The 23,180-nt window shown below is 33.3% G+C and overlaps 6 protein-coding genes across 9 annotated transcripts; 3 read left to right on the top strand and 3 right to left on the bottom strand.

Annotated features, from left to right (window-relative positions):
- The first annotated feature begins 272 nt into the window (after window positions 1-272).
- LOC123311063 (DNA-directed RNA polymerase III subunit RPC2) lies at window positions 273-5,589 on the top strand. The gene is made up of 15 exons (XM_044894823.1): window positions 273-430; window positions 487-641; window positions 698-874; window positions 1,068-1,356; window positions 1,525-1,839; window positions 2,036-2,287; window positions 2,388-2,588; window positions 2,672-2,834; window positions 2,971-3,225; window positions 3,280-3,480; window positions 3,602-3,993; window positions 4,112-4,349; window positions 4,431-4,574; window positions 4,679-4,994; window positions 5,117-5,589. Exons 1-15 carry the CDS (start codon window positions 386-388, stop codon window positions 5,334-5,336), a joined length of 3,363 nt encoding a protein of 1,120 aa, XP_044750758.1. The 5' UTR covers window positions 273-385; the 3' UTR covers window positions 5,337-5,589.
- On the top strand, window positions 5,556-6,848 carry LOC123311068 (synaptobrevin homolog YKT6). Of its 2 annotated transcripts, XM_044894832.1 has the most exons (4): window positions 5,556-5,871; window positions 5,930-6,198; window positions 6,330-6,512; window positions 6,574-6,848. In XM_044894832.1, the coding sequence occupies exons 1-3, from the start codon at window positions 5,682-5,684 to the stop codon at window positions 6,462-6,464; spliced, it is 594 nt and encodes a 197-aa protein (XP_044750767.1). In that variant the 5' UTR covers window positions 5,556-5,681; the 3' UTR covers window positions 6,465-6,512; window positions 6,574-6,848. The 2 variants fall into 2 exon arrangements, with proteins under 2 accessions (XP_044750767.1, XP_044750766.1); XM_044894831.1 differs by having other exon boundaries at window positions 5,560-5,871; window positions 6,330-6,848.
- A 253-nt stretch (window positions 6,849-7,101) lies between these two features.
- Window positions 7,102-12,290, bottom strand: LOC123311064 (protein shuttle craft-like). Of its 3 annotated transcripts, none has more exons than XM_044894825.1 (8): window positions 12,154-12,290; window positions 11,088-12,067; window positions 10,464-10,739; window positions 9,814-10,349; window positions 9,187-9,378; window positions 8,675-9,131; window positions 8,207-8,501; window positions 7,102-8,140 (listed from the first exon to the last, which is right to left on the bottom strand). In XM_044894825.1, exons 2-8 carry the CDS (start codon window positions 11,956-11,958, stop codon window positions 7,603-7,605), a joined length of 3,165 nt encoding a protein of 1,054 aa, XP_044750760.1. In that variant the 5' UTR covers window positions 11,959-12,067; window positions 12,154-12,290; the 3' UTR covers window positions 7,102-7,602. The 3 variants fall into 3 exon arrangements, with proteins under 3 accessions (XP_044750760.1, XP_044750761.1, XP_044750762.1); XM_044894826.1 differs by having other exon boundaries at window positions 11,088-11,999; window positions 12,103-12,238; XM_044894827.1 differs by having other exon boundaries at window positions 11,088-11,999; window positions 12,154-12,172.
- Window positions 12,291-13,210: 920 nt separating this feature from the next.
- Window positions 13,211-19,016, bottom strand: LOC123311062 (kinesin-associated protein 3). Its single transcript, XM_044894822.1, has 13 exons — window positions 18,813-19,016; window positions 18,642-18,759; window positions 18,413-18,584; window positions 16,850-17,020; window positions 16,661-16,797; window positions 15,765-16,455; window positions 15,427-15,521; window positions 15,156-15,374; window positions 14,887-15,081; window positions 14,554-14,749; window positions 14,233-14,499; window positions 13,883-13,961; window positions 13,211-13,670 (listed from the first exon to the last, which is right to left on the bottom strand). Exons 1-13 carry the CDS (start codon window positions 18,845-18,847, stop codon window positions 13,637-13,639), a joined length of 2,409 nt encoding a protein of 802 aa, XP_044750757.1. The 5' UTR covers window positions 18,848-19,016; the 3' UTR covers window positions 13,211-13,636.
- A 257-nt stretch (window positions 19,017-19,273) lies between these two features.
- On the top strand, window positions 19,274-19,812 carry LOC123311752 (UPF0184 protein AAEL002161-like). The gene is made up of 2 exons (XM_044895826.1): window positions 19,274-19,512; window positions 19,565-19,812. Exons 1-2 carry the CDS (start codon window positions 19,374-19,376, stop codon window positions 19,741-19,743), a joined length of 318 nt encoding a protein of 105 aa, XP_044751761.1. The 5' UTR covers window positions 19,274-19,373; the 3' UTR covers window positions 19,744-19,812.
- A 193-nt stretch (window positions 19,813-20,005) lies between these two features.
- On the bottom strand, window positions 20,006-23,119 carry LOC123311751 (DNA replication licensing factor Mcm7). Its single transcript, XM_044895824.1, has 9 exons — window positions 22,961-23,119; window positions 22,518-22,887; window positions 22,143-22,461; window positions 21,866-22,048; window positions 21,434-21,731; window positions 21,102-21,313; window positions 20,693-21,026; window positions 20,427-20,640; window positions 20,006-20,308 (listed from the first exon to the last, which is right to left on the bottom strand). Exons 1-9 carry the CDS (start codon window positions 22,989-22,991, stop codon window positions 20,107-20,109), a joined length of 2,163 nt encoding a protein of 720 aa, XP_044751759.1. The 5' UTR covers window positions 22,992-23,119; the 3' UTR covers window positions 20,006-20,106.
- Between the last annotated feature and the right edge of the window lie 61 nt (window positions 23,120-23,180).

Genomic DNA, 23,180 nt, shown 5'->3' with positions numbered 1-23,180 from the left:
AACTTTCATTTCATTCTATTCATTAAATATTTATTGAAAGTTGGTAAAACCCTATTAGAACGCTACTATAAAGTATTTGAAGTAAGTTTCATTCAAGAGTGTAAAAAAGTTAATCTTCGAAGATATCATTAATCCATAACAACAGAAACTGAGCAATCTTACTGGTCGGAGATCGAAAATGAACGCCCATTCTGTTGTGTGAACAGAATAAATCTCATTTGTTCTCTGGCAGTTATTTGATGTTCTGTGCTCTAACCTAATGTTTAAGACATCTTACCACAACATAACCCAATTCTTTTAACCCAACTACCCTCCATATCAAAGATATTATTAATATCTTTGCTCCATATACCCTTGCTTTGAGATCATTGTTTTATTTTCAAACATGAACATGGAATCAACAGATGTGCGAAATTCTCCACTAAACTTGGTAAGTTACAAGAAAAACTATCTTTGCCAGAATTATTAAAATTTCGACATTTACAGGATAAATCGAAGCTAGTAACGTCTTTTCTAAGAGTTAAAGGATTGGTTAAACAACATATAGATTCCTTTGATTATTTTATCACAAACGACATAAAGAAAATTGTGCAGGCTAATAGCAAAGTGGTTTGTGATGCCGATCCTTCATTCTATGTTAAGTAAGGTGTTTTGTTTCGGCTTACATTCAGTTACTCAAAAATTTTTTCAATTATAGATACACGAATGTTTATGTTGGCAGTCCAGATGTTAATGAGGGATATAATATCAGTAAACCAACAACCCCACATGAATGTCGATTAAGAGATATGACCTATTCTGCGCCAATTTTTGTAGATATAGAATATACCAAGGGATCCAGGAAGTTCATCAAGGAAGGTTTAATGATTGGAAGGTATAAAAAAATTTTCAATGCCAATAAAAAATTTGGTTCATATTATGTGCTTCTACAAATATGTTTTTGAATTTACAGACCTTCAAGCTAATTATTTTATAATTCAAAGTTATATCATTCGAAAGAATAAGATTTTGAATCTATTTTTAATTTTGAGCATTTCTCAAATCTATGTATGTGATTGTTCTTTTAGAATGCCCATTATGTTGAAATCTTCAAAATGTGTTTTGTGTAATAAGTCTGAGTATGAATTGGGAAAAATGAATGAGTGTCCACTAGACCCCGGTGGTTATTTTGTTGTAAAGGGCCAAGAAAGAGTTATACTCATTCAGGAACAGTTATCTAGGAACAAAATCATAATTGAAAAAGCAGATAATCAGTTAAGATGTGAAGTTACTAGTTCTACTCATGAAAAGAAGTCAAGAACTACTCTCTTCAAGAAAGGAAATAGATATTATTTAGGACATAATACATTTACTGAGGTGAGTTTATATAAATTCTTATATTTGACTTTTACATATACTCTTATACTTTTGAATGAGGTTTTATCTTGTATTGGATGATTGATTTTGTAAAAGTTGTTCAAATGGAGATAATTTCATAGAATTAGCAGTGTTTTTGATATGGTAAAGAAAGATATATTTTTGCAGCCTATTCCAGTCGCTATTATATTCAAAGCAATGGGTAAAGTAGATATAAAAGACATGGGTTACCTGATGGCTCTAGAAGATATGAACAGATTTATACCTACTTTAGAACCCTGTTTTAAGGAAAAAATTCATTCACGAATGGCTGCTCTAAAATACTTGGGATCAAAACTTGTGGTGAAAAGATATGTTACCCATGCCAGTAGAGTGAAAGCTCCAGAAGATGAAGCTAGAGAACTATTGGCAACAACAATATTAGCTCATGTGCCAGTGGTAGATTATAACTTCCACTTGAAATGTGTTTATTTAGGAGTTATGGTAAATATTCTACTCCCACTTGAATACAATCTAAGTTAGAATATAAGTTCTCCTAACTCTAGTCAGCTTCAAGTATATTAACAAATTCTAAATAGTTATCAATTTTACAACAAGTCTATCAAGATTAGGGAGAAACCTAACCAATTTGAATATTAGTTTGTTCAAAAAAGTCTACTAATTCATGAATATTTGTTAGATGAAAAGAATGATGGAAGCTGAAACGGATGAAAGTAAATTGGATGATAGGGACTTCTATGGAAATAAAAGATTAGAGTTGGCTGGATCGCTACTGTCCCTTATGTTTGAGGATGTTTTCAAACGGTTCAATACCGATTTGAAGATGATAGCAGAAAAGACCATTTCGAAAATTAGAGCAGAGCCTTTTGACATAGTTAAATATATGACATCAAATCTCATCACAAGTTCTCTTGTGTTTGCAATTTCAACTGTAAGTTCATCTCTACTGGATACTTTCTCTCTGAGTATCTACTAGATATTATTATTGAAATAAATAAGGGCGATTCTCAATCTAAGAAAAACAATTTCAGGGCAACTGGACAATAAAGAGGTTTAGAATGGAAAGGTCAGGAGTAACTCAAGTCCTCTCCAGACTCAGCTACATATCGGCTCTTGGCATGATGACGAGGGTGAATTCTCAGTTTGAAAAAACTCGAAAAGTCTCGGGACCTAGGTCCCTACATTCAAGTCAGTGGGGTATGCTGTGCCCTTGCGATACTCCTGAAGGAGAGGTAATGAAATATTTGTTTTCTGAACGATTGAGAAACTTTTAGGTATTTAATTTAAATTTTTCCATCAACATTTTCTATTTCAGGCTTGTGGTCTGGTAAAAAATCTGGCTTTAATGACTCATATTACAACAGAAGGAGATGAATATCCCTTGAGGCGTTTAGCCAATTCTACAGGAGTTATGGAAGTAGGGTTTGTGCACATAGACAAGTTACATTATATTAAACATTGGATGGTGTTTCTGAATGGTAAGTATTTGTTGGGAATATCATAACAAATGTTTATAACTGACCGGTGGTCATTGACTGACCAAACCAGTATATATTATCAATAATATTTGAGCAGTGAATTTAAGATATACGTGTATATGTGTTTGTTCTTTAGGTAATATTATCGGTATAACCTCGGATTGGAAAACACTTATAGCACAGTTTAGAAGTTTCAGAAGACGAGGCATAATCAACAAATTTGTATCCATTTATCCTAAAAAGTCTCAACGATGTGTTTATATATGTTCAGATGGAGGCCGATTATGTAGACCCTATGTTATAGTCCAAAAAGGTAAATCTTTAGTTACCCAAGAACATTTGGATGCTCTTCAAAAGGGTCTTAGAACATTTGAAGATTTCTTAAACGATGGTAAGTAAATGAATAAGATTTTATTTCAAAATAATTCAACAACCACTATTTTAGGACTGATAGAATATCTTGATGTGAATGAGGAGAATGATGTTCTGATTGCGTGTTATGAGGGTGAAATTGCTATTGACACAACGCATCTGGAAATCGCCAATTTCACTATACTGGGTGTTTGTGCAGGCCTAGTTCCTTATCCCCATCATAATCAAAGTCCCAGAAATACATATCAGTGCGCTATGGGAAAACAGGCTATGGGTATGTATTGTATCATTCTCTTGTTGAAAACTTGATTTAATACATTATCAAAATGGGATTAAAAGAAGTGTGACCACTTGAACGAACTCGATATTATATATTCATTTCAACTTTTCTCCAGGTGCTATTGGTTATAACCAAAAAATGAGGATGGATACATTGATGTACAATTTGGTGTATACTCAGACACCATTGGTGAAGACAAAAAGTATAGAGCTTACAAATTTCGATAAACTACCAGCAGGTCATAACGCAGTCATAGCAGTTATGTCCTATAGTGGTTATGATATAGAAGATGCCTTAGTCATGAACAAGGCCTCAATAGATAGAGGTTTTGGAAGATGTCTCGTATATAAAACAACAAAATGTATCATGAAAAGATATCCCAATCAAACTTATGATAGGATTCAAGGACCTTTAATTGATACAACCACAAATAAGCCGATATGGAAACATGAGGCTCTAGATGCCGATGGAATAGCTGCACCAGGTGAAATGATCAAGGATAAACAGGTATGTTGATGGTGAAAAACAAGTCTTGGATGCCATTTGTTACTAAAGAAGAGAGGAATTCAATAATGAATAGACCCTTTCCAAATAAAAAATTCTTAAATTTTTCCTATTTTTTCAGGTTTTGGTTAATATGTCAACACCTATAGTTCAAAATATACCTGATGTGAATTCAGGTCCTGTAGAATATAAAGACGTTCCTGTAGGTTACCGAAATATAGAACCCAGTTATGTTGAAAAGGTGATGATAACGACCAATGAGGAAGATACTACCTTGATGAAACTTTTGCTGAGGCAAACACGACGACCAGAAATTGGTGATAAGTTCAGTTCGAGACATGGACAAAAAGGAGTAGTTGGTATGCTTCTCATGTCATTCTTGTCTTCCATGATACTTGTGAAAAAATTATTGATGTAAATATTGCCCATTTTTATTTTAGGTCTTATTGCTGAGCAAGAAGATATGCCGTTCAATGAATATGGTATGTGTCCTGACATAATTATGAATCCCCATGGATTTCCATCCAGAATGACAGTAGGAAAACTAATAGAAATTTTGGCTGGTAAAGCAGCTGCAGTGGAAGGTACAAATATAATTCATTCAATTGTAAAATAATGGTCTAGATCTAGAATCATGGTCTGGAAGGTTTTGAAGTATCCTATAGTAATTTCTTCTGATTTCAAAAAGGTAAATTCCATGATGCAACGCCTTTCGAACGTTCAAAAGTTGAAGAGATTGGAGATATTCTACAAAATCATGGTTTCCATTATCAAGGGAAAGACATATTTTATTCTGGCACAACAGGAGAGCCACTGAATGCTTACATTTATGCTGGGACTGTATATTATCAAAAACTGAAGCATATGGTACAGGATAAAATACATGCTAGAGCTCGAGGTCCAAGAGCTCTACTCACCAGACAGCCTACTGAAGGAAGAAGTAGAGACGGTGGACTACGTTTGGGAGAGATGGAGAGGGATTGTATCATAGGTTATGGAGCTAGGTATGTTATGTTATCTTTCACATTCTCACATATGTATGTGTCATCAAAAATCGAATTACGTTGAAACTCTTACTAGAACAATATGTTGGAATAATCAAAATCGACTTAAATTTTTTTTTCAGTCGAATGTTGATCGAAAGGTTATGTATTTCAAGTGATGAATGTCAGGTTGATGTTTGCAACAACTGTGGGAGGTTAGCTGAAAATGGGTGGTGTCCAAGTTGTCGAAGTTCCAAAGGAGTCTTTAAGATTAAAATGCCATATGCGGCAAAATTGTTGTTTACAGAGCTTCAAGCGATGAATATTTCACCTAGGCTTGAACTCAAACCTTATTGCCAATAGTTCATCTTCGGATGGAAAGGGGAATAGGTAGCCTTATCAAATCCTGATCCTATATTCTGTATAATTTTTTGTAGACTGTAATAATGTATATTTGATAATTAATTAGTGTAGGTTTTTGCCAATTTTTTTATTTCTAAAACTGATATCTTTGGTCAAAACCACAGTTTGATAAACAAGAAAAGTTTTCTGTCTCTATGGTTATCTGTGATTTTGTCTACGATTTTGACAAGATGTAAATAAATGTCAAATAATGCATTGTTGTTTCATATAGCTCAAAGTTTCCTCCATCATTTTCCTTGTTCAATGCTCCATATTTTCCTCAATTCTAATTAAGTTATTAGAAAAATGGTGCAATTATATTGCTTGAGTATTCTATACAAAGGTCCCACAAGTGCAACATGGCTGAAATCGGCATTCGATCTCCAAAAATTTGGTTACTTTCAAAAAGGTTCTATTCAAGAATTTATGACTTTCTTTTGTAAAACTATCGTGGAGCGCACCTCCCCAGCGTCTCGACAATCTGTTAAGGAAGGAGGTGATACTCAATGATTTTTCTTTTAGTTTCTGCTTTACCGTTTTTTTTTGTATTGCAGAATATATGTGCCATGTCTATGTAAGATCAGATAACTTGGCTGGAGTAGTGATCTCTGATCAAGAATATCCATCTAGAGTATCTCATACTCTTCTTACCAAGATTTTAGATGAGTTCAGTCAAATACATCCTTCTAATTGGCCTAATTTAACAGAAAAAGATGTATCGTATCCGCAATTGAATCAGTACCTTGCTAAATACCAAAATCCCAAAGAAGCTGATGCTATGACTAAGATACAAGAGGATTTAGATGAAACTAAAATTATACTAGTGAGTAAGAACTGATTCTTCTGAATAATTAATGATAAAACATTATACTTCACATTTACTTGAACTCACAGAAAAACCCATATATAGTAAACTTTACATGAACTTCATGATATTTTATTGTAATTTTTTAGCATCATACCATTGAAGCTGTGTTACAAAGAGGAGAGAAACTAGATGATTTAGTAGCTAAATCAGAAGGATTGAGCATACAATCCAAAGCATTTTATAAAACAGCAAGGAAAACAAATAGTTGCTGTTCATTTTAATGAAATGGTGTTCATGATCAACGAGGAAACCTTGGAACATTAAAATTATGGAATATAAAATAACTGCAGAATATAAATGTCTTCATATTTATGAAGAAATGTAAAATTTTGATACTTTCTTCGAGTTCTATAAAGAATTGCAAACATGGAAATGTTATGAAATAATAAGTTAAGCCAGTTCCTTCTAAAATGGATAGCAGAAGACTCATACTCTTACCTGATGTCATGTTGTTACTTGATGTGTATTTATCCCAAAAAATAATTGTTATAGTCAAAAGAGGAGGCTATCTGTACTTCTGTTATGAGCTGTATGTGAAATTCTTTTGATAATTTTCATATTGTGAGCAATATGTTTACATTTATTTAAATATACAACTGAATGTGAAAATAAATAAGTTTCCTTAACTTATCAAGCTGAAAAAATTAAATATATTCAAGGGCCTAAGTCAAAAATGATTTATTGATCATTTTCGGAAAATTATGTCTTTATGATGCACTGGGTCTTATCATCTTACTGGTTCCAAATTCCGATTAGTCGATTGTCATGTGGCCCAATATCCATTCTAGTCAGTTCAATCCTTTAATCACTTTTCAAAAACTATTCAACATTCAGTTCTTTGCAATATTAAACAAAACAAATTCTTAAATAATTTTATTCCCTTCCCATTTTCGAAAGGAACTCAATATACAGAAAAGCAAAGTAATTCTTCAAGTTAAGGAGTAAAATCACAAATTTACTTCATTGGATTTATAAATGAAATTACAAGAAAATATTACCCAAGAAATTACAAATAATACCCCTAGTTATAATGACTAAAAGTACCAACAAAATTCAATGTAAACTTAAATGATAAAAAATTTCAATGATGAGAAACAATTCTAAATATCAAACTGATGCTAAGCAGTTGAGGGGGGTGTAGGTCTAAACTCAAAGAATATGAAAAACTTTCACAAAAAAATAAAAACAGTAACTATCAATCGAAAAAAGACAATCTCATTAATAAATGAGGCAATATAATAACTATAACCGTTAACATTTTATTATCACTTTATTTCCTGCTATGATTTTTCAGAATTACTATTAAAAAAAAAGTTTCACCATACCCATTTGGCAGGTGAAGAAAAAAAGTGAAGCAAACTACTTCTTTGAATATTCAACATCATTCGTCTGTACACTTGACCTATAAGTTCTGCTTAAAGGTTTTAAAGTAACACTTTCAGATTGAGAACACAAATTCCTTTCCAAATTAGTAGGCATAGGCACTTTCCTTTGGCCGTTCTCCCTTTGAATTACTTCCAAAACACTCATACTGGGTAACCAAGATTTATCCCTTATCGCTGTAGCCACAACATTCCTGTTTGGTTCAGCATCATAAGCTTCACTTTCACAACCAAAATGCTCACAATATTCATGAACAAATTGGCGTTTATCTCTGTTCATTGATTCAAAAGAGTGTGCTCTACTCTTCTGTTGGCTCTGCTTGGCCAATTGCACCAACTCGGTTAATCTATCGTGCACTCGTTGGCAAAAGTGAGGATCCTTTTTGGCCCAACCTTTCATGAAGTCTGAATATCGAGGAGTGAGTTTCTGGCTTATATCTGGATTGCGGATTTGTAGGCCTATGGCCAGTCTGCGGTTCCTCTCAATAACACGACATTCTTCGGTACATTCTAAGCTGTCGATTGGTAAAAAAAAGTAATCCTGAGTTATATTAATCAGTTACATTGAAATGAATACTTACATTTTGAGAACGTCTGGTCTTTTGGGCTTTTTCAAGTCAGTCATATCTACAGATTGATTTTTGGACATATTTAACATTTTTTCACTCAATTGGGCTAATTCTATATTTCTGATCTCATTGATCACGTCATTACATGATCTAACTCCCTTCTGAACTCCACAAATACAAGAAACTGCAACCTTACTTTTGCAGTTACTTTGTGGACAAGGGGGCTCATGGCAAGTTGCAAGACAAGGATGTCCACATGATGAACGCTCAAAAACACATGGCTGTTTACATGGCGTAGGACAGGTTCCTAAATAAGAAATATTTTTTTCTGAACAAAAAATTGAAATGTTGTCATGTGCTCATATCTTGAGATAGTACAAAAAATTTTCAACTTGGTATGGCCTAATTTTGGATGTGTTTGAGAATCAAAACTTGTAAATAAAAATTTTTCCTCACATCTGATCTTAGTATGAAACTTACCTAAATGACAAGGACTGATACACTTATGTCTACCACAGTGTATGGGTTTTCCACATGGCAAACCACAACTGAATTCCTCTTGATGGCAAGGTATGGCACCTCTTTGTTCATGATTACCATAACACCATCTTTTACATAAAACGGTGCAAGGTGGACAGGGACCTGTATGGCATGCATGGTTAACTTCATGCCCGCAGTCTCTTGGTCTTGAACATGGTTTGTCACAAACTGGTGGCTTTGTCCCACACGGTATAGGTGGATACGTGACGTTGGCGCCACATTCACAAAAGAGCTCATCAAAGCTGGTTTCCATGCATGGCTTACATCTGCCACTGTGGCAAGTCAATTCACACCTATGATTTCCGCAAGAAAGAGTTCGATTACAAGGTAGTGGACAAACATGCTCAATCTCGATACAACAACGCTGGTTGCACTTGTGCTTGCCGCATAAGCGTTTCTAAAAAAAAATGAACTTCACCTAAACGACAGAATTACGGTTGCAATTAAAATACCTTTGTGCATTTTCTTTCACACCTTCCATCATCATCAATCAACTTATGACAAGGTATTTCTTTGTTCATAGATCCACATCTGCATCTTACAAAAGTGCTGAGATTGCAAGGTGGACAATCCCCATCGTGACAAGGCGATTCACATTTATGGTGTTCGTTACTTGGGCCACATTTCAAAAGTTTTTGACACAACTGAAATGTGAGACCTTAGTAGAGTAATTATGTTATGAATTGGGCCAAAAATAATGTATTCTTACAAGATTATAAAAGAAATCAAGTTTTCACTCATACATATAAATTTAGGGATATAAATGGAAAAAGCCATGATTCACCAAAACCTGGCTCGCAGAAAAAAGAAGGCTCTCTACAAACATGTTCATTCCACTAAGAGCTGTTGATAACTTCATAATTACTGGTGAATGACTGAGATCTACCAAGTGTGAGTGTTTAAGCCGACTAATGCCTAATTTTCTTTAGAACAGTTGTATGTTGTATACCTGATTTCTGTACTTGTGGTTTAACTGTGGCTTGAGAAGGAAAGTGAAACAAATTTATGCATGGGTTATGTGACTTCCAGAATTGAATATTTAAATAAGGGTGAAGGAGTTCAACATATTCATTACTCACCATGCCACATGAAGGAATGGGATCCAAACAACTTTTTCTAGGGACCTCAAGGGCCATTTTACCACAGAAGCAAGTTTTAATTATATCGCAATCTTTACTGCATGGATTACAAGAACCACTGTGACATATTCTCTGACATTTGTGATTCCCACATCTCAAATCCTTCTCGCAAGAGCCTCCACAAGAATATTCTTCGTTTCCTTTAGTTTCGAAGCTGCAAGTAACGTCCCTACTTTTTTTTTTACAATAACATATCTGGTGTAAAATTTCTATGCATGGTTTGCAATCTCCAATATGGCATTTTTCTTCACATTTGTGAATACCACATTTTAGTAATTTATCACATTGACTGGCACAGGTGATTTCAACTTCTGAACTGCACATAACCTGCTGCTTCGTTTTACCACAGCCACACGATTTGTCCACTAGAATAGTGCAATCGGGACAAGGGCCAGGATGGCATAATATTGAGCAACGATGGTCACAGTTGCGCCGATCCTTTAGGCAAATTTCTCCACAGCTGTGAGCTATAAAACCTAGAGAGCAAATAATCACACTAATTTTATATCTTTAAATCATATTATAAAATAGAATTCAATGAACATTTGCACATTTTTCTATCCTCAATTAAATCCTTTCCTTCATCTTACCTGGGACATTTCTGGGATTTTTCTGTTTTCCACAAAAACACAGATATTCTGCTGGTATATCCTTACAAACATTTTGACAAGCAGGACATCTCCAACCATTTTCAATTTTAGAGGATTTTGCCCAAGCTTGAGTACATTTGAGGTGAAGTATGTGATAACATTGTTTACAAGACCAAACTTCATTATTGTGCTTTAATAATTCACAGCAGACTAGACATTCTAAAATTCGTTGTTTAATCATTCCTTCAAGTCTCTCCCTTTGAGAAGCAATTTCCACTGAAAAATTGATATTAGGATCAACTGAATAAATCTATACTAATAACTAGAGTGTCTGTAATAAGTAGTATAGTATACTAATAAGTAGAGTATCTGGTGTTTCTCAAGTTATTTGTGTGTTATTTGAGCCTAATCAACTTGTTTTGAAATTTGTTGTGTGTCTGGGGTAATCTCTAAATTGGCCTAAATTTTCATAGGACTTTGTCTGTTGGAAAGAGGACTCTCCAAGGAATGCTTCAGACATAGTTTGAGGCAAGATACAGGGAGATGAGGTGAGGTGAGGTAGCTGAACTATCAGAAACTAAAAAATTTAAGATATAAGATAATATGTCGTAAAATTTTCATTACCATTATTTTTCAATCCTTTCCCATTATTTCTATGTTTTTTCTGATTAAAATATGCCATTCTACCATTATGCTTATGATTTCTATTTCCAGTAAATCTGTCTCTATCAAAGTTTCTTTGCAAAGGTTCATCAAGCAACAGGGTATTCTTATCCCTACCATTTTGATATTGCCCATTTTTGTTAGAAATTGGTGCATTTGAATCTTCATATGTAGTTTCCTCATTATAATGTCTGAAATTTCTTCTGCTACCTTTATAATTCCAATATCTATTTGATTTAAACACATTAGAACACTCTTCATAAGAGCTTATATTTTCTGGTTTTCTGCTAGATGTATCTGAATTGTGATGGTCTGAATTTGTTACATTACCATTCCTAAATTTTCCATTTCTTTCAAACATAGAATCATTTGAGTGAATCTCTCTAACATATTGGGGATTCTTTTGCCTACTTAAATTCTGCCTATAACCTTTATTGTTATATGTACCCTCATAATGTTCGTCATAAAAGGGCATTTTATAGTGATTATTGTCTCTTTGATTTCTATGTCCCCAAGATTTGAAATCATTATAGGGCATCTGTTCATCATCACAAAAACTAGATCTTTGACTCTTTTTATGAGGAATATTGAATGGTACCCGTTTATTAGATTTGTTTTTTGCATATCCATTTTTAAGAGGTTTTTCTCTATTACAAGTAAGCCCATTATTAACCTTCTTTATAGCTCCTGTTCCAGATGGTTGACTGCTAGCACTTTCACTGAAACCAGCTGTTTCTTGTATCGAAGTGCTATCATAAGACTCTCTATTAAAATCAGAATTTGGATTCTTACTAACAAAACCATTGGTCTGCGGAAAATTTGAGTGCGACATCTTCTTCGTAGTTGATTTATCAATGAATAATTATAATGGACCTAAAAGTTGTACACATTCCTTCATCGAAAGATGTAATATCAGTTTTAATATGGCTATTGTCGTTTCACTATAAAAGATAAATAAAAACAATGTTGAACTTACGACTGGCAATTAGATGCAGTCTAATCTAACTGAATCTGAGTTCGAACTTACATCTACATCGCTCTTGTAACTTCAAAACAAATTGCGACATCTTCCATCACTTCCATTTAACAGTTTTAACACAGAACAACTTTATGTAAATTCTTTGAACACGTATGACATACCAGTGACATCCTTATGACAAATTATAAGCACTCTAATCTGTGATTATTAGTTCAATTCAATCGTTCAACGATTTGAAGTCAAGTAGCTCGTAGGCTTGATATTCTGTCAAAAAAAAAACGTCCTCATTGTTTACTAATTTTAATTTGTCTGTAAATTTTTTTTAAGTATGAACTGCACGAGAGAAAGAACAGAAATTTTCCTTTAGAGATGCCACGTAGATGTTGTGTTCCCGGATGCAAGGCTAATTACACATCTACGTTAAAACTTCTAGGAGCAATCAGCGCATTTCATATTCCAAAACAACCAGAACTGAGGAAAAGGTGGTTGAATGCAATTTCGCGAAATACATGGGTTCCTTCAAAAAATTCTGCAGTTTGCCGTTTACATTTTACAGATGAAGATGTAGTAAATCCAAGAGAATCAGACTATCAACGTTATCAGTTGAAAGAACATGCTGTACCTACTGTTTTTGGAAGTTTTGATCACTTAGTAAATATTGGAGCTTTTAATTTCAAAAAGAAAGGGGATAGTGATATTATAGAAAGTTTTTCTGATTTAGTAAATGAGTATCCTAAAAAAGTAAAACTTGCCGAGAGCTGGAATTGCAGGCTCATCAACAATATGCTTCATTTTTTTACATTTGATATATTAGAAGATGATGTAAACATAAAGAATCAAATTTCTGTGTTTCAAGACTTGGATTTCACCGTATCTGTTAATAATATGAGAACAAATGTTTGTGAATTGGACTGTTTTAAGTCATGTACTAATTCTAAGCTTATGAAATGGTCCCAATTACAGTACTTACTGAAAGTTTTAAGCGAAGATTCGCAAACTGAAAAAGTACTTTATTTAGAGGAAGATAAGCTACTTATTAAAATATGATAACATAAGAAATGGACTAAAAAAAGGAAGACATAATAAATAAGTGGTAGTAATAATATTGGTTAAACCCTTCTATTTTGAATGGATATAACATATATCACAAGTGATTTTAGCAACAATATGAAAACAAAATGTGTATTTTATGGTAGAGCTTAAAAATTTTTATTTTATATTATAACGTGAAACTAGATTTTGAGTCAATAAAAAAAACTGCATACAAATAACTGAATATCTTCTCCAATACTCATGACAGCTAGTCTTCAACAGACCACCATTAAAAATGATCATATAAATATTGCATTAAATCAGACCATCATTTTACATCAATAAATATATCATCTAATAATAAGATAAAGAATAAGCAAATTCACCAATACAATTGAGGTAAGAATACTTTTCAATACTTGAGTGAGTATAAATGCTGACTAGAAAAAATTTAATAAGCTTAATTACAAATAATTGTGCAACTTTTCTTGAAAATCACCTACATAGATTCTATCTCGAAGTCCTGAATCAACCTGTAAAATGTATTAATAGTGTTATACAATTTGTGCAAAATTGTGAAATATATTGAAGGAATGGAAAAGCAGAAATCTTCAACTGAATATCAACTGCCCCATTTCATACAATCTACACTTAAGATATTTTCGGAAATTGTATATTACTTGACTGAAGGTATGAATTTGATAATATATTGAAGATAATTATGTTTCATCAACTGAATACCTACTCAGTTTGATCGAAATAGTCATCAATACCATTTTCTGGTATATTTAAATCATCTCCATTTTCGATGAGGTCATTCATATCTGAAATTAAAAGTGATTCAATGTTCATTGAAAGGGATTCTTGATTATTCACAGGAAAAAGCTGAATGATTACAACATTTTACTTCAACTCTTTTCACATTAAGTTTCTCAGAATTTCCCATGTCTTTCTGACAAATATTTGGATATCAATTCAATAGTTTCATCACGTGACCAGTTGTTCTATAGATTAGTATTAGTTCAGACTTATGAAAATGCACCGATGAATGAACATAAAAAAGGAAATCGATTTGTCCTATTAATATATATCTACCTGATAAAGGAGGTACTACAGCTGTACTAAGGTATTCAGTGTTCAAATAAGGTGGTAGTTCATCATCATCTTCCTCTTCTTCAGGTTCCAATTGCTGAGAATCAACCATTTCCAGCCATTGAGAATTATGCTGTCTGAATTTCTCAATTTTTATTCTGTCTCCCCAGGATTTGTTTCTTTCACTAATAATATTCAGGCATGTGTTACAAACTTCCCGAATTGCTTTATTATTATCTTGGAGCAGGTCTATTAGATAAGCTGGTGCTTCTGTAATGATTCATATAAAAAATTCATATGTATAGAAAAATAAATATTTTAAACCTGTTGATTCTATGAGATAATCAATGCTATTGTCATTAGACAAAGCCATGTAAAACACGTAAAGAATTTGTAAAACTATCTCATCATCCTCTTGGTGTGTTTTCAAAAGCTCAATCAAGTTTTTCATCAATCTTGATTCACATAAGAGTTTCGAGCAACCTTCATCTGTAGCTGCAGTACCTAAAAGCACTATGATCTGAAAAAAAAATTAGGACTTTCTTTTCACCATTTTTTCAACAGTTCGAGTTCAAAGTAAGTTTCATAATTTTTCAAGATTTGGCCAGCTGTTTGTTGCTTTTTGCAACTAAAAGCTATATATTTCCTATGGCTTACCTCCAAAATTAGCTGTACATCACTACTATTACTTTTCAAAGTTTTCTCAACCCATGTAATCATATTGAAATGTTTGAAAATCTCTGCCCAATCGAGTTCTGGTAAATTTAAATTACTCAAAATTCCAATACATTCCCTAACAAAATCTTCATCCTTTGATTCAACAACTGCTTTGGCAATGTCCCCAACAAACTCCTAAAATGAAAAATAGAATGAGTATTATGTTTTTATTTTTTTAAGAGCAAACTATTTTTCAAATCAAAACTCACCACAAACAAAGCTCTTGTTGTAGTATGTTCCGAAATATTATGCAACATTTTCATGAGCAAGGTATTCTGATAGGTGAAAGCCCTTGTCACAATAGAACCAAGTCTGTTTTTTTTCACCATTTGTTGAGCATTCGATGCACTTACAGCTAAATTAATACAGAGGGCAATCATAACCTGGTCCCCTTCATTGCCAACATTCAATAATAGCATATCCATTATCTTGAAAAAGAAAATGATCGATGGCTGTCACATAGCAATTTTTGTAACTTACCAATCCTACACTATCTATGAATTGAGGCTTGACTTCATCATCATAACTGAGATGATAGAGTAATTTCAAAATAATTTCTTGATGACGATCATCGCCTGAAATGAAAATTCTTTTAATCGCCCAAAGACAGACAAATTGAAATGCACAGAATAGAAAAAAATATACACTAGAAGTTGGCATAGCGTGTTGTAAGAGTAAATTTTATTGTGTTCTGGGTTTTTAAGCAAATATCACAATCATACATGCTAATGAGAGAATCTGGGATAGCTCAGTGTTCATCAAACAAAACTATCAAGCCTGTATTAATATGTTTAATAATAACCAATTGAAATACTCACTTAGTAAACTGATAAGTTTAGGCAAAAAGTTAGACTTAATCATCTTGTATCTAAGTTTATTGTCAAAGGACAGATTATATAAAAGTTTCAAGGTCAAATGCACTAATTCCGCTCTATTAAAGTCCAGTAATCTGGGTAGTTTCTCAACAATGTTCAAATCAGCCATAGAATCTTTATTGCACTGCATAATGGACAACTTTTTCAGAAATGAAAGAACCAAAACTAACAGTTCTTCATTCTCTCTCTCGAGGGCTTTCACTAATAATCCCACAATATTACGCTTTGTCATTTTTTCCTCAATACTCTCATCTTCCGCAATATTTAGGAGCAAGTAGAAGCATATCCTAAGCAGATTCTCCTGTTTCTTAATGAGGGTTCTATACCGTTTTGCTCTCTCAGCATCTGACAACTTTTTATCACCAATACTTTCAGTAGACATTGTCAGATCTTCATAAACACTTCCCTCCATTATTGCTTTGAAATTGGTATCACTGAAATTCCCCGATTTTGGACGTACTGGTTCAGGTATTCTACTTTTAGGTATTTCAGACATACTAGCACTATTTGGACAAGATTTACGAATTATTGGTATATCAGAAGCTGGGGGTAACTCTTGACCTTGCAACTCTGCAGTCCATTTATCATACCTCCGCAATTCGTGGTCTATTATGTCCATACAAATCGATCCAACCTTGAAACAAGATCATGAATCATATTGCCCATTTTCATAATAAAGTTATAGAGTTAAGAGACATATTATTATTATCATGAATAAAGTATATAGATTATATTAGAAAAAAAAAGTTTGACCAAATCAATTAGGGCTCAGCTTTACTATGGTAATAGACCTATGAATTTTGCATGTTTTGATTAACATTATTATCTCAAGAACATACCTTGCATTTCAATATGACTTCATGGAATATAGAGTACATGGAGAAACAAAAAAATGTATAGACCAAGTGAGTACTAAGTACTATGCTTCTTTTCCAGTCTTCTCTTAGTACTCTTCCAAGAGCACTGATAACCGTTTCTAAAATGAAAATTCTTTCAGGTTAAATATTGAAATGACTTGAAGCACTCACCATTTTTAGAAAGTGCCTCCAAATTGTTTGGATCCCTAGCTAGTAGCTGAATTTGATGGGCTCCTTTAATTTTTTCAGTCATGCCTTCATATAATAAATCTATATAATCCATCAGGCTACTATATTGGACAGTTTCTTCCACATATGGAACATTCTTAATATTTTTATCATCTGAAATAACATTTAATAATAGTAGTACTAGGAGTAACATCAAAAGTGTATATCCAACAGATTTTTTTATATCATGACCATAGGTAGGCACTAGGGATGTGTAGTTCGTTCAATTTCGAGGAACCAGATCGATCTAGATCCATTGCTGAGAAGACCCGGTTCAAAAGACCCGTTCAATTGACCCATTGGTTCTTTTAGGTAGTTGGGTTTTGGGTTGTGATCCAAACATAGCGCATGGTTCGAATTCGGATCCGTAGTCCCATTTCGATCAGTTCACTGTTTTGTTAGGAATTTCATTTCAGTTTAGTTCAGTTGAATTAAATTTTGATAGAATGGAATATGGATGCTTCTTTAGTTGCAAACAGCTGTGTTTTGTGGGCCATAATATTTTTGATTGGCTGAAAATAGTTAGTTGAGGTCAAATTCGTGAGAGAACCGAGAGAAATATTGACCCCAGTGTAGAAAAAATTCAAAAACCAAAAGTCTTTCGAAAGGAAATGGATATCGGACGATTCAAATTTTGAAATGGAGACGTCAATCATTGATTTACAGGTTCGAAATTCGTGAGATCTAGTCTCATTAATTTCGTCAAAAACTGAAATTTTTGAAATCAAGATTATGTTATTGCTGCGAATCCAAATATTATCCTCAAATTAATCTGAAAAAAAGTTGTAGAATTGACCAATCACTTAAAATTTACTTTCATCAATATAGCCATAATAACAGAAATATAAACTTGTAATTTCTACTAGTCCTAGTTCCTATATCTATCATACTTTCTTCAACAAGGAGCCGTTGATTCAGTTGCGAAATGCAAGTAATATAAGTGCATTTTATTACGACTACCATCTGTTTCTTTTGGGTCAGTCTGAAACCCATCTAACTATTCGGGTACCTGGGTAATGAAGAGACGGAATTATGAATCATTCTTTCGATTCCAGATCTTCCGATCTCCAGATCCCATATCGATTTTGTGGGTCGCATGGAGCCGTTTGGCTCATTCGACCCAGTTGAACGAACGGGTCATTTTTCGGGTGAAGAACTGAACGAACCATTGGTTCTAACGAACCGGGTCTTTTGATTCGTTCGTTCGTGAACGACACATCCCTAGTAGGCACAGACTAGATTTTTTTAAATAAATGAATGGTTCAGAGCAGACTGCTGTTCTAAGAGGAAAAAGAGCAACATACAAAGTGTAAATTCAAAATAAAATACAAGGGCATTCTATTTTTTTTGTGCCTCTTTTGGCTGTAGCTTTGAAGAGAAATATTCATCGATCTAGACTTAACAAAGCCAGAAATGTTTTCAAACTCAATCCCACAAATAAATGAAATCGCTAAGCTTGGACATAAAACTGAACAACCATTGAAAACAAATTTCTTTGTATTTTACCTTTTGATACTCCATGACTGAGTTTTCTCTTCTTCAAATAAAATATAGTTTGTTCCACTTCAGGAACTCTAGAGTGATGTATTAAGTCACAATGGTTAACTACTTCTCTAGCTAAGGCAAGGCAATCAGATCTGCTATTCAGCATAGGAAGTTCAATGACTTTTTTCAAACTCTACAATTACAAAAGGTTGGTACATTTACTGCAATAACAGAAGGACGAGAAAAATACCTTCTTTTCAGAATGTAGTACAATGTCTCTTGCACCGACAATATTAACTTCTATTTCATAATTCAATACAATAGCATTCAAATTCGGATGCACATCTATAGTACCTGGACGGCGATCTCTGTAAATATTAAAATTGCTAAAGAGCTGGTAACAATCGTATTTTCCACCTACGTTTTCATGAACCTCGCATCATCAGGATCCATCATGAAGAAAATTACTTTATCAGTAATATAAAGTTATTAATTCAATAAGTTATTAGTTAGTTGTATTTTAATCGTTCAGAGATAAAGAATACAGAAAAGAAATCCATATTTTAAATTGTTCTGCCCAATACATTGGAAATTTTTTTCCAACTTTGGTATGGAAATGACAGTAACTAAAATAAACACAAATAAAATTGACTTTGACGTATGTTCCCATTACAATTCGAACTACTGTGAAGCGATCCATATGGTTCGTTATAAAAAGATTTGAAATTTCTGTTTCAATCAGAGACACAATCATCTATCAAAAGTGCGAACAAAGTAATTTAAATTTTTTCTCTACAAGATTTTTCGGATATGAGTCATGGACATAAATTATTATTAATCTATGCTGTAGGTCCACTTAACTAAAACACTCTATGAAAAAATATAAACAGATGATTTTGACAAATCACGTGAATGAAAATTCAATTATCCTCAATTTTCTTGTTTAAAATAAAATCACGAGAGCAAATTAGTAGTTGTGAAAATGGGTGAAGAGACACGTATTCCGAATAAAAACACAGATAATGATAAATCAAAAGATTCTGAACAACATAATCCAGAACAGACAGGGAGTCTGGATATATCTGATTTGGACATGAATGAATTGGATATTACAAATGAAGGTATTTCAATGTTGTTGAAAACACATGGTAAGTCAAATAAATTTTATTGCAGAGTTCGAGACCTTGAATAACCAACTGGATGCGCTGAGCTCAGCTCTAGACGATATAGAATCTAAAAATGACAACATTCATGCTCAACTTCTTGAATTACTCCAAGCAAATAGGGTTATTCGACAGCAGATAAGAGATGCCAATCTTTCTTTGGGAGGTACAGAACCTGAAGAAGCCTAAATATTATCCTGATATTGTTTTGAATACATAGTTAATTTTGTGGTTAAATAAATAAGAAACTACCCGATATATTCATGATTTAATTTGAAAACAGGATAATCTATTACTATGTTCTGAAATTTCTTATTGAAAATCCTTATTTTAGATGATGAATGTTGAAGACAATAAATGAGGTTGAGATAAAATTTCTCTACAATATTTATAACAAGTTAAGTTTTAAATATTATAAAGAATATGGTTGATAGTGGCTGAAATGAACCGCTTTAATTATGTAAATATTTATTCAAAATGTGAATACAATAATGAACTTAGGACACTAAATACTATTCTAGTGATGTAGAAAATGAAAAATTAAATCAAGACTTAAATGAATGTGATTTTGGTTTTTGATTGGTTCACTTGCCATACGTTTAGTTCTTCATACTCATCAATACAGGTTTCTATTTGTTGATCAGTGTAACCTCTACTAACACATTTTTCCATTATGTCACTTATTTTAACAGTATTACTTTCTCCTGCTAATTCTCTAATTATTGAAAATATCTTCTCGTTAACACTTGGGGGTCTGAAAAATTAAAAATGAATATTTTCATCAACAATATTTTTTGATCAGGAAAAAATTAAGTAAGAAAAAAAGCTTAATGCTTGAGGAAAGATAAACTCAAACATAATTTTTAACTCACCTGAATCCTTTGTGCTCAAATGTTTGATTCAGAGAATCCTTACTCATCTCCATGAGACGAATGGCTTCTTTGACATCATCTTTCTCGACAATATTAGAAAGACGTAGCCTAGCAAGAGCAGTAGATAAACGAAGGATTCCAAGGAGGTTTCGGGCAGAGGTAAAAGTCATATCTCTGGAATTTCTAGCCTCTTTCCTGAGGTCAACATAGGCAGCTGGAAAGTAAAATGATATATTATTGCAGCCAATGAAGAATTCAAAACTCACCAACTAAATAATCTGTTAAAGATTCTGGTATAACAGGCTGTTTCAATTTGCACAAAGCAATGTATTTCCTCATAAGTGTCATGTCTAATGCATCTACTTCCATTTCTGGCTGTTTGTTATGTTGGTGAACATATGTTATATGTTCAGCTAATTTTAAGTCATTTTCACGATTAGCTTTGTCTTGGATAAGCCACAAAAGATCAAAACGTGAAAGGAGGGCTGCAGGTAGTTGAATATTTTGTTCTACTGTTCTTTTTGGGTTATAACGACCATATGCAGGATTGGCTGCAGCCAGAATTGACACTCTTGCGTTGAGTGTTGTCATGATACCAGCCTGTAAAAAATAAGATGTGTTATTCATTTTTTTACAGATGACAGAACATAATACTTATGCTAGAACTAGAGATACCTTTGCTATACTAATAGTTTGTTGTTCCATGACTTCATGAATAGCTGTACGGTCAGAATCTGCCATTTTGTCAAATTCGTCAATACAACAAACGCCTTTGTCTGCTAGTACAAGAGCTCCTCCTTCCAGCATCATTTCTCCAGTCAGTGGGTCTTTCATAACTGCTGCTGTGAGACCAACACCAGAAGACCCTCTTCCAGTAGTGTACTGACCTAAAGATTTAATTAATCGATAAATATTTTTTTATTTTATCAATCATGATGGTTACATCACATGACTCATTTCAATTCATCACATAGTTGAACATAAATATTCCATATATTGAAACTTACTTCTGGGAGCCAACCGGTCAATATAGTTCAAGAGTTGGGATTTGGCAACACCAGGATCTCCCATAAGACAAATATTTATATTTCCCCTAATTTTCATCCCATCAGAATTCTTATCAACTCCGCCAACCAGAAGAAGTAAGAGAGCCTTCTTCACATCAAGGTGGCCATAAATTTCAGGTGCCAAAGATGTAGCCAATTTATTGTAAAAGTCTGAATCAGTAAGAGCTTCCAGTTCCTCTTGGGTCAACATATTAGAAGCATCTTCATCTTCAGCAGCTTTATTCAATGAAACAACGTGCTACAATAAACAAAAAATAAAATCAAGAAGTCAACTCAGGAAATATAAAATAAACAATTAATTTCAAGTTATAGTCAGAAAAAGAACTTCTGTGAAATTCTAAACTAAGAAATAGAATCAGTTGATATACTTACATGTGCTTCAAGGTAGGTTTCTGATACCAAACCTCCAATTATCTGTTTATAACCAGCTCTAGCTATAGGTAGGAAAATCCCAGTAATAGCAACATGATCACCAGGCAATGATTGACGTGTGTTTTCACCTCTACAGAATATTGTTAATGTTCTAGGAATGTGGCCAATTGGCACTTGATCACTCTAGAAATTTAAAGAAAAAGTTATTCATATATCAAAAAAATCATAGACCTAAAACTACATACATAATGATATTAGTTCTAAGGTAGAAACTCACATGCTCTTGAATTTTAAGCTCTTGGAACTTTACAAACTTTGAACCTCTAGTTTGGAGGTACAACCTTCCTCCGGACTTATTTACTTTGCAGTCTTCACTAGGACACAAGATGATAGGCATAAAGCTCATAGAAGCTATAGGCTGATATGTTTCAGCACCACATTGATCACAAGTATATGTTGCGACAGATATCAAAGGCTTTACTTCAGTACTTCGAGTAACAATTCCACGTACTGTTACTAATTTACCAATACTTTCTGCTTTGACTTCCCTGATGGGAAGTATTTTGCTCAAACTTGAATCCTTGAAGTAAATTTCACTGAAATCATAAGCAAATTCAAGAACTGAAACCTCAGGAAGTACCAAGATGCTTACAATCTTCTCATAAGTTCTGATGGAAATTTGTTTTTGGGGTCTCTGTGTTCGTTGGGCTGTCTCAAACGTTGTTCCATCATCAAACGATGCTCAATATAAACATCCAGAGCATCTTTTGCAACAACTTCTTGATGCACAAATTCTGGTAAAATGGCATATATAACATCAGAGAATAGGTTGCAGTACCTTCTTGTGTTATTTTTTATAGCAGTTCCAAGTTCTTCATCAAAATCATTCACATCATCTAATTCAACATATAGAGCAATTTTCTCACGATGAGCTAGCTTCGTTAATTGTTCAACATATTTGAAAATTTTGTTTCCCCTACTATCTTCCTTGTTGAATTCTTTTAGAAAAGTTTGTATTGTTTCTAAAAAAAATTATTGTATCAGAATTATGGAAAACATGGAACACACTTCTTCTATATAGAATGCTTAATTTACCAGCATCTTTAGCATAATCACGTCTAGCCATTATTATTTTACTGTTCAAATAAACATAAAAGTATATTTTCACGAAGCTGTAACTGCTGTGAGAAAAATTTGTGAAGAATTTTCACCAACGAACATATCAGACTTGGCGGGAAAACTGCATACAAATAATCACAGAACATCAAATCATCGTTCATAGATCCAAGAATGAAAATGGCAAGATTTTCTATAA

This window comes from Coccinella septempunctata, chromosome 4 (assembly GCF_907165205.1).
Source record: "Coccinella septempunctata chromosome 4, icCocSept1.1, whole genome shotgun sequence".
In the NCBI taxonomy this organism is placed as follows: Eukaryota; Metazoa; Arthropoda; class Insecta; order Coleoptera; family Coccinellidae; genus Coccinella; species Coccinella septempunctata.
The sequence above is the reverse complement of the archived record's forward strand: the minus strand, read 5'-3'. Positions and strand labels throughout refer to the sequence as shown.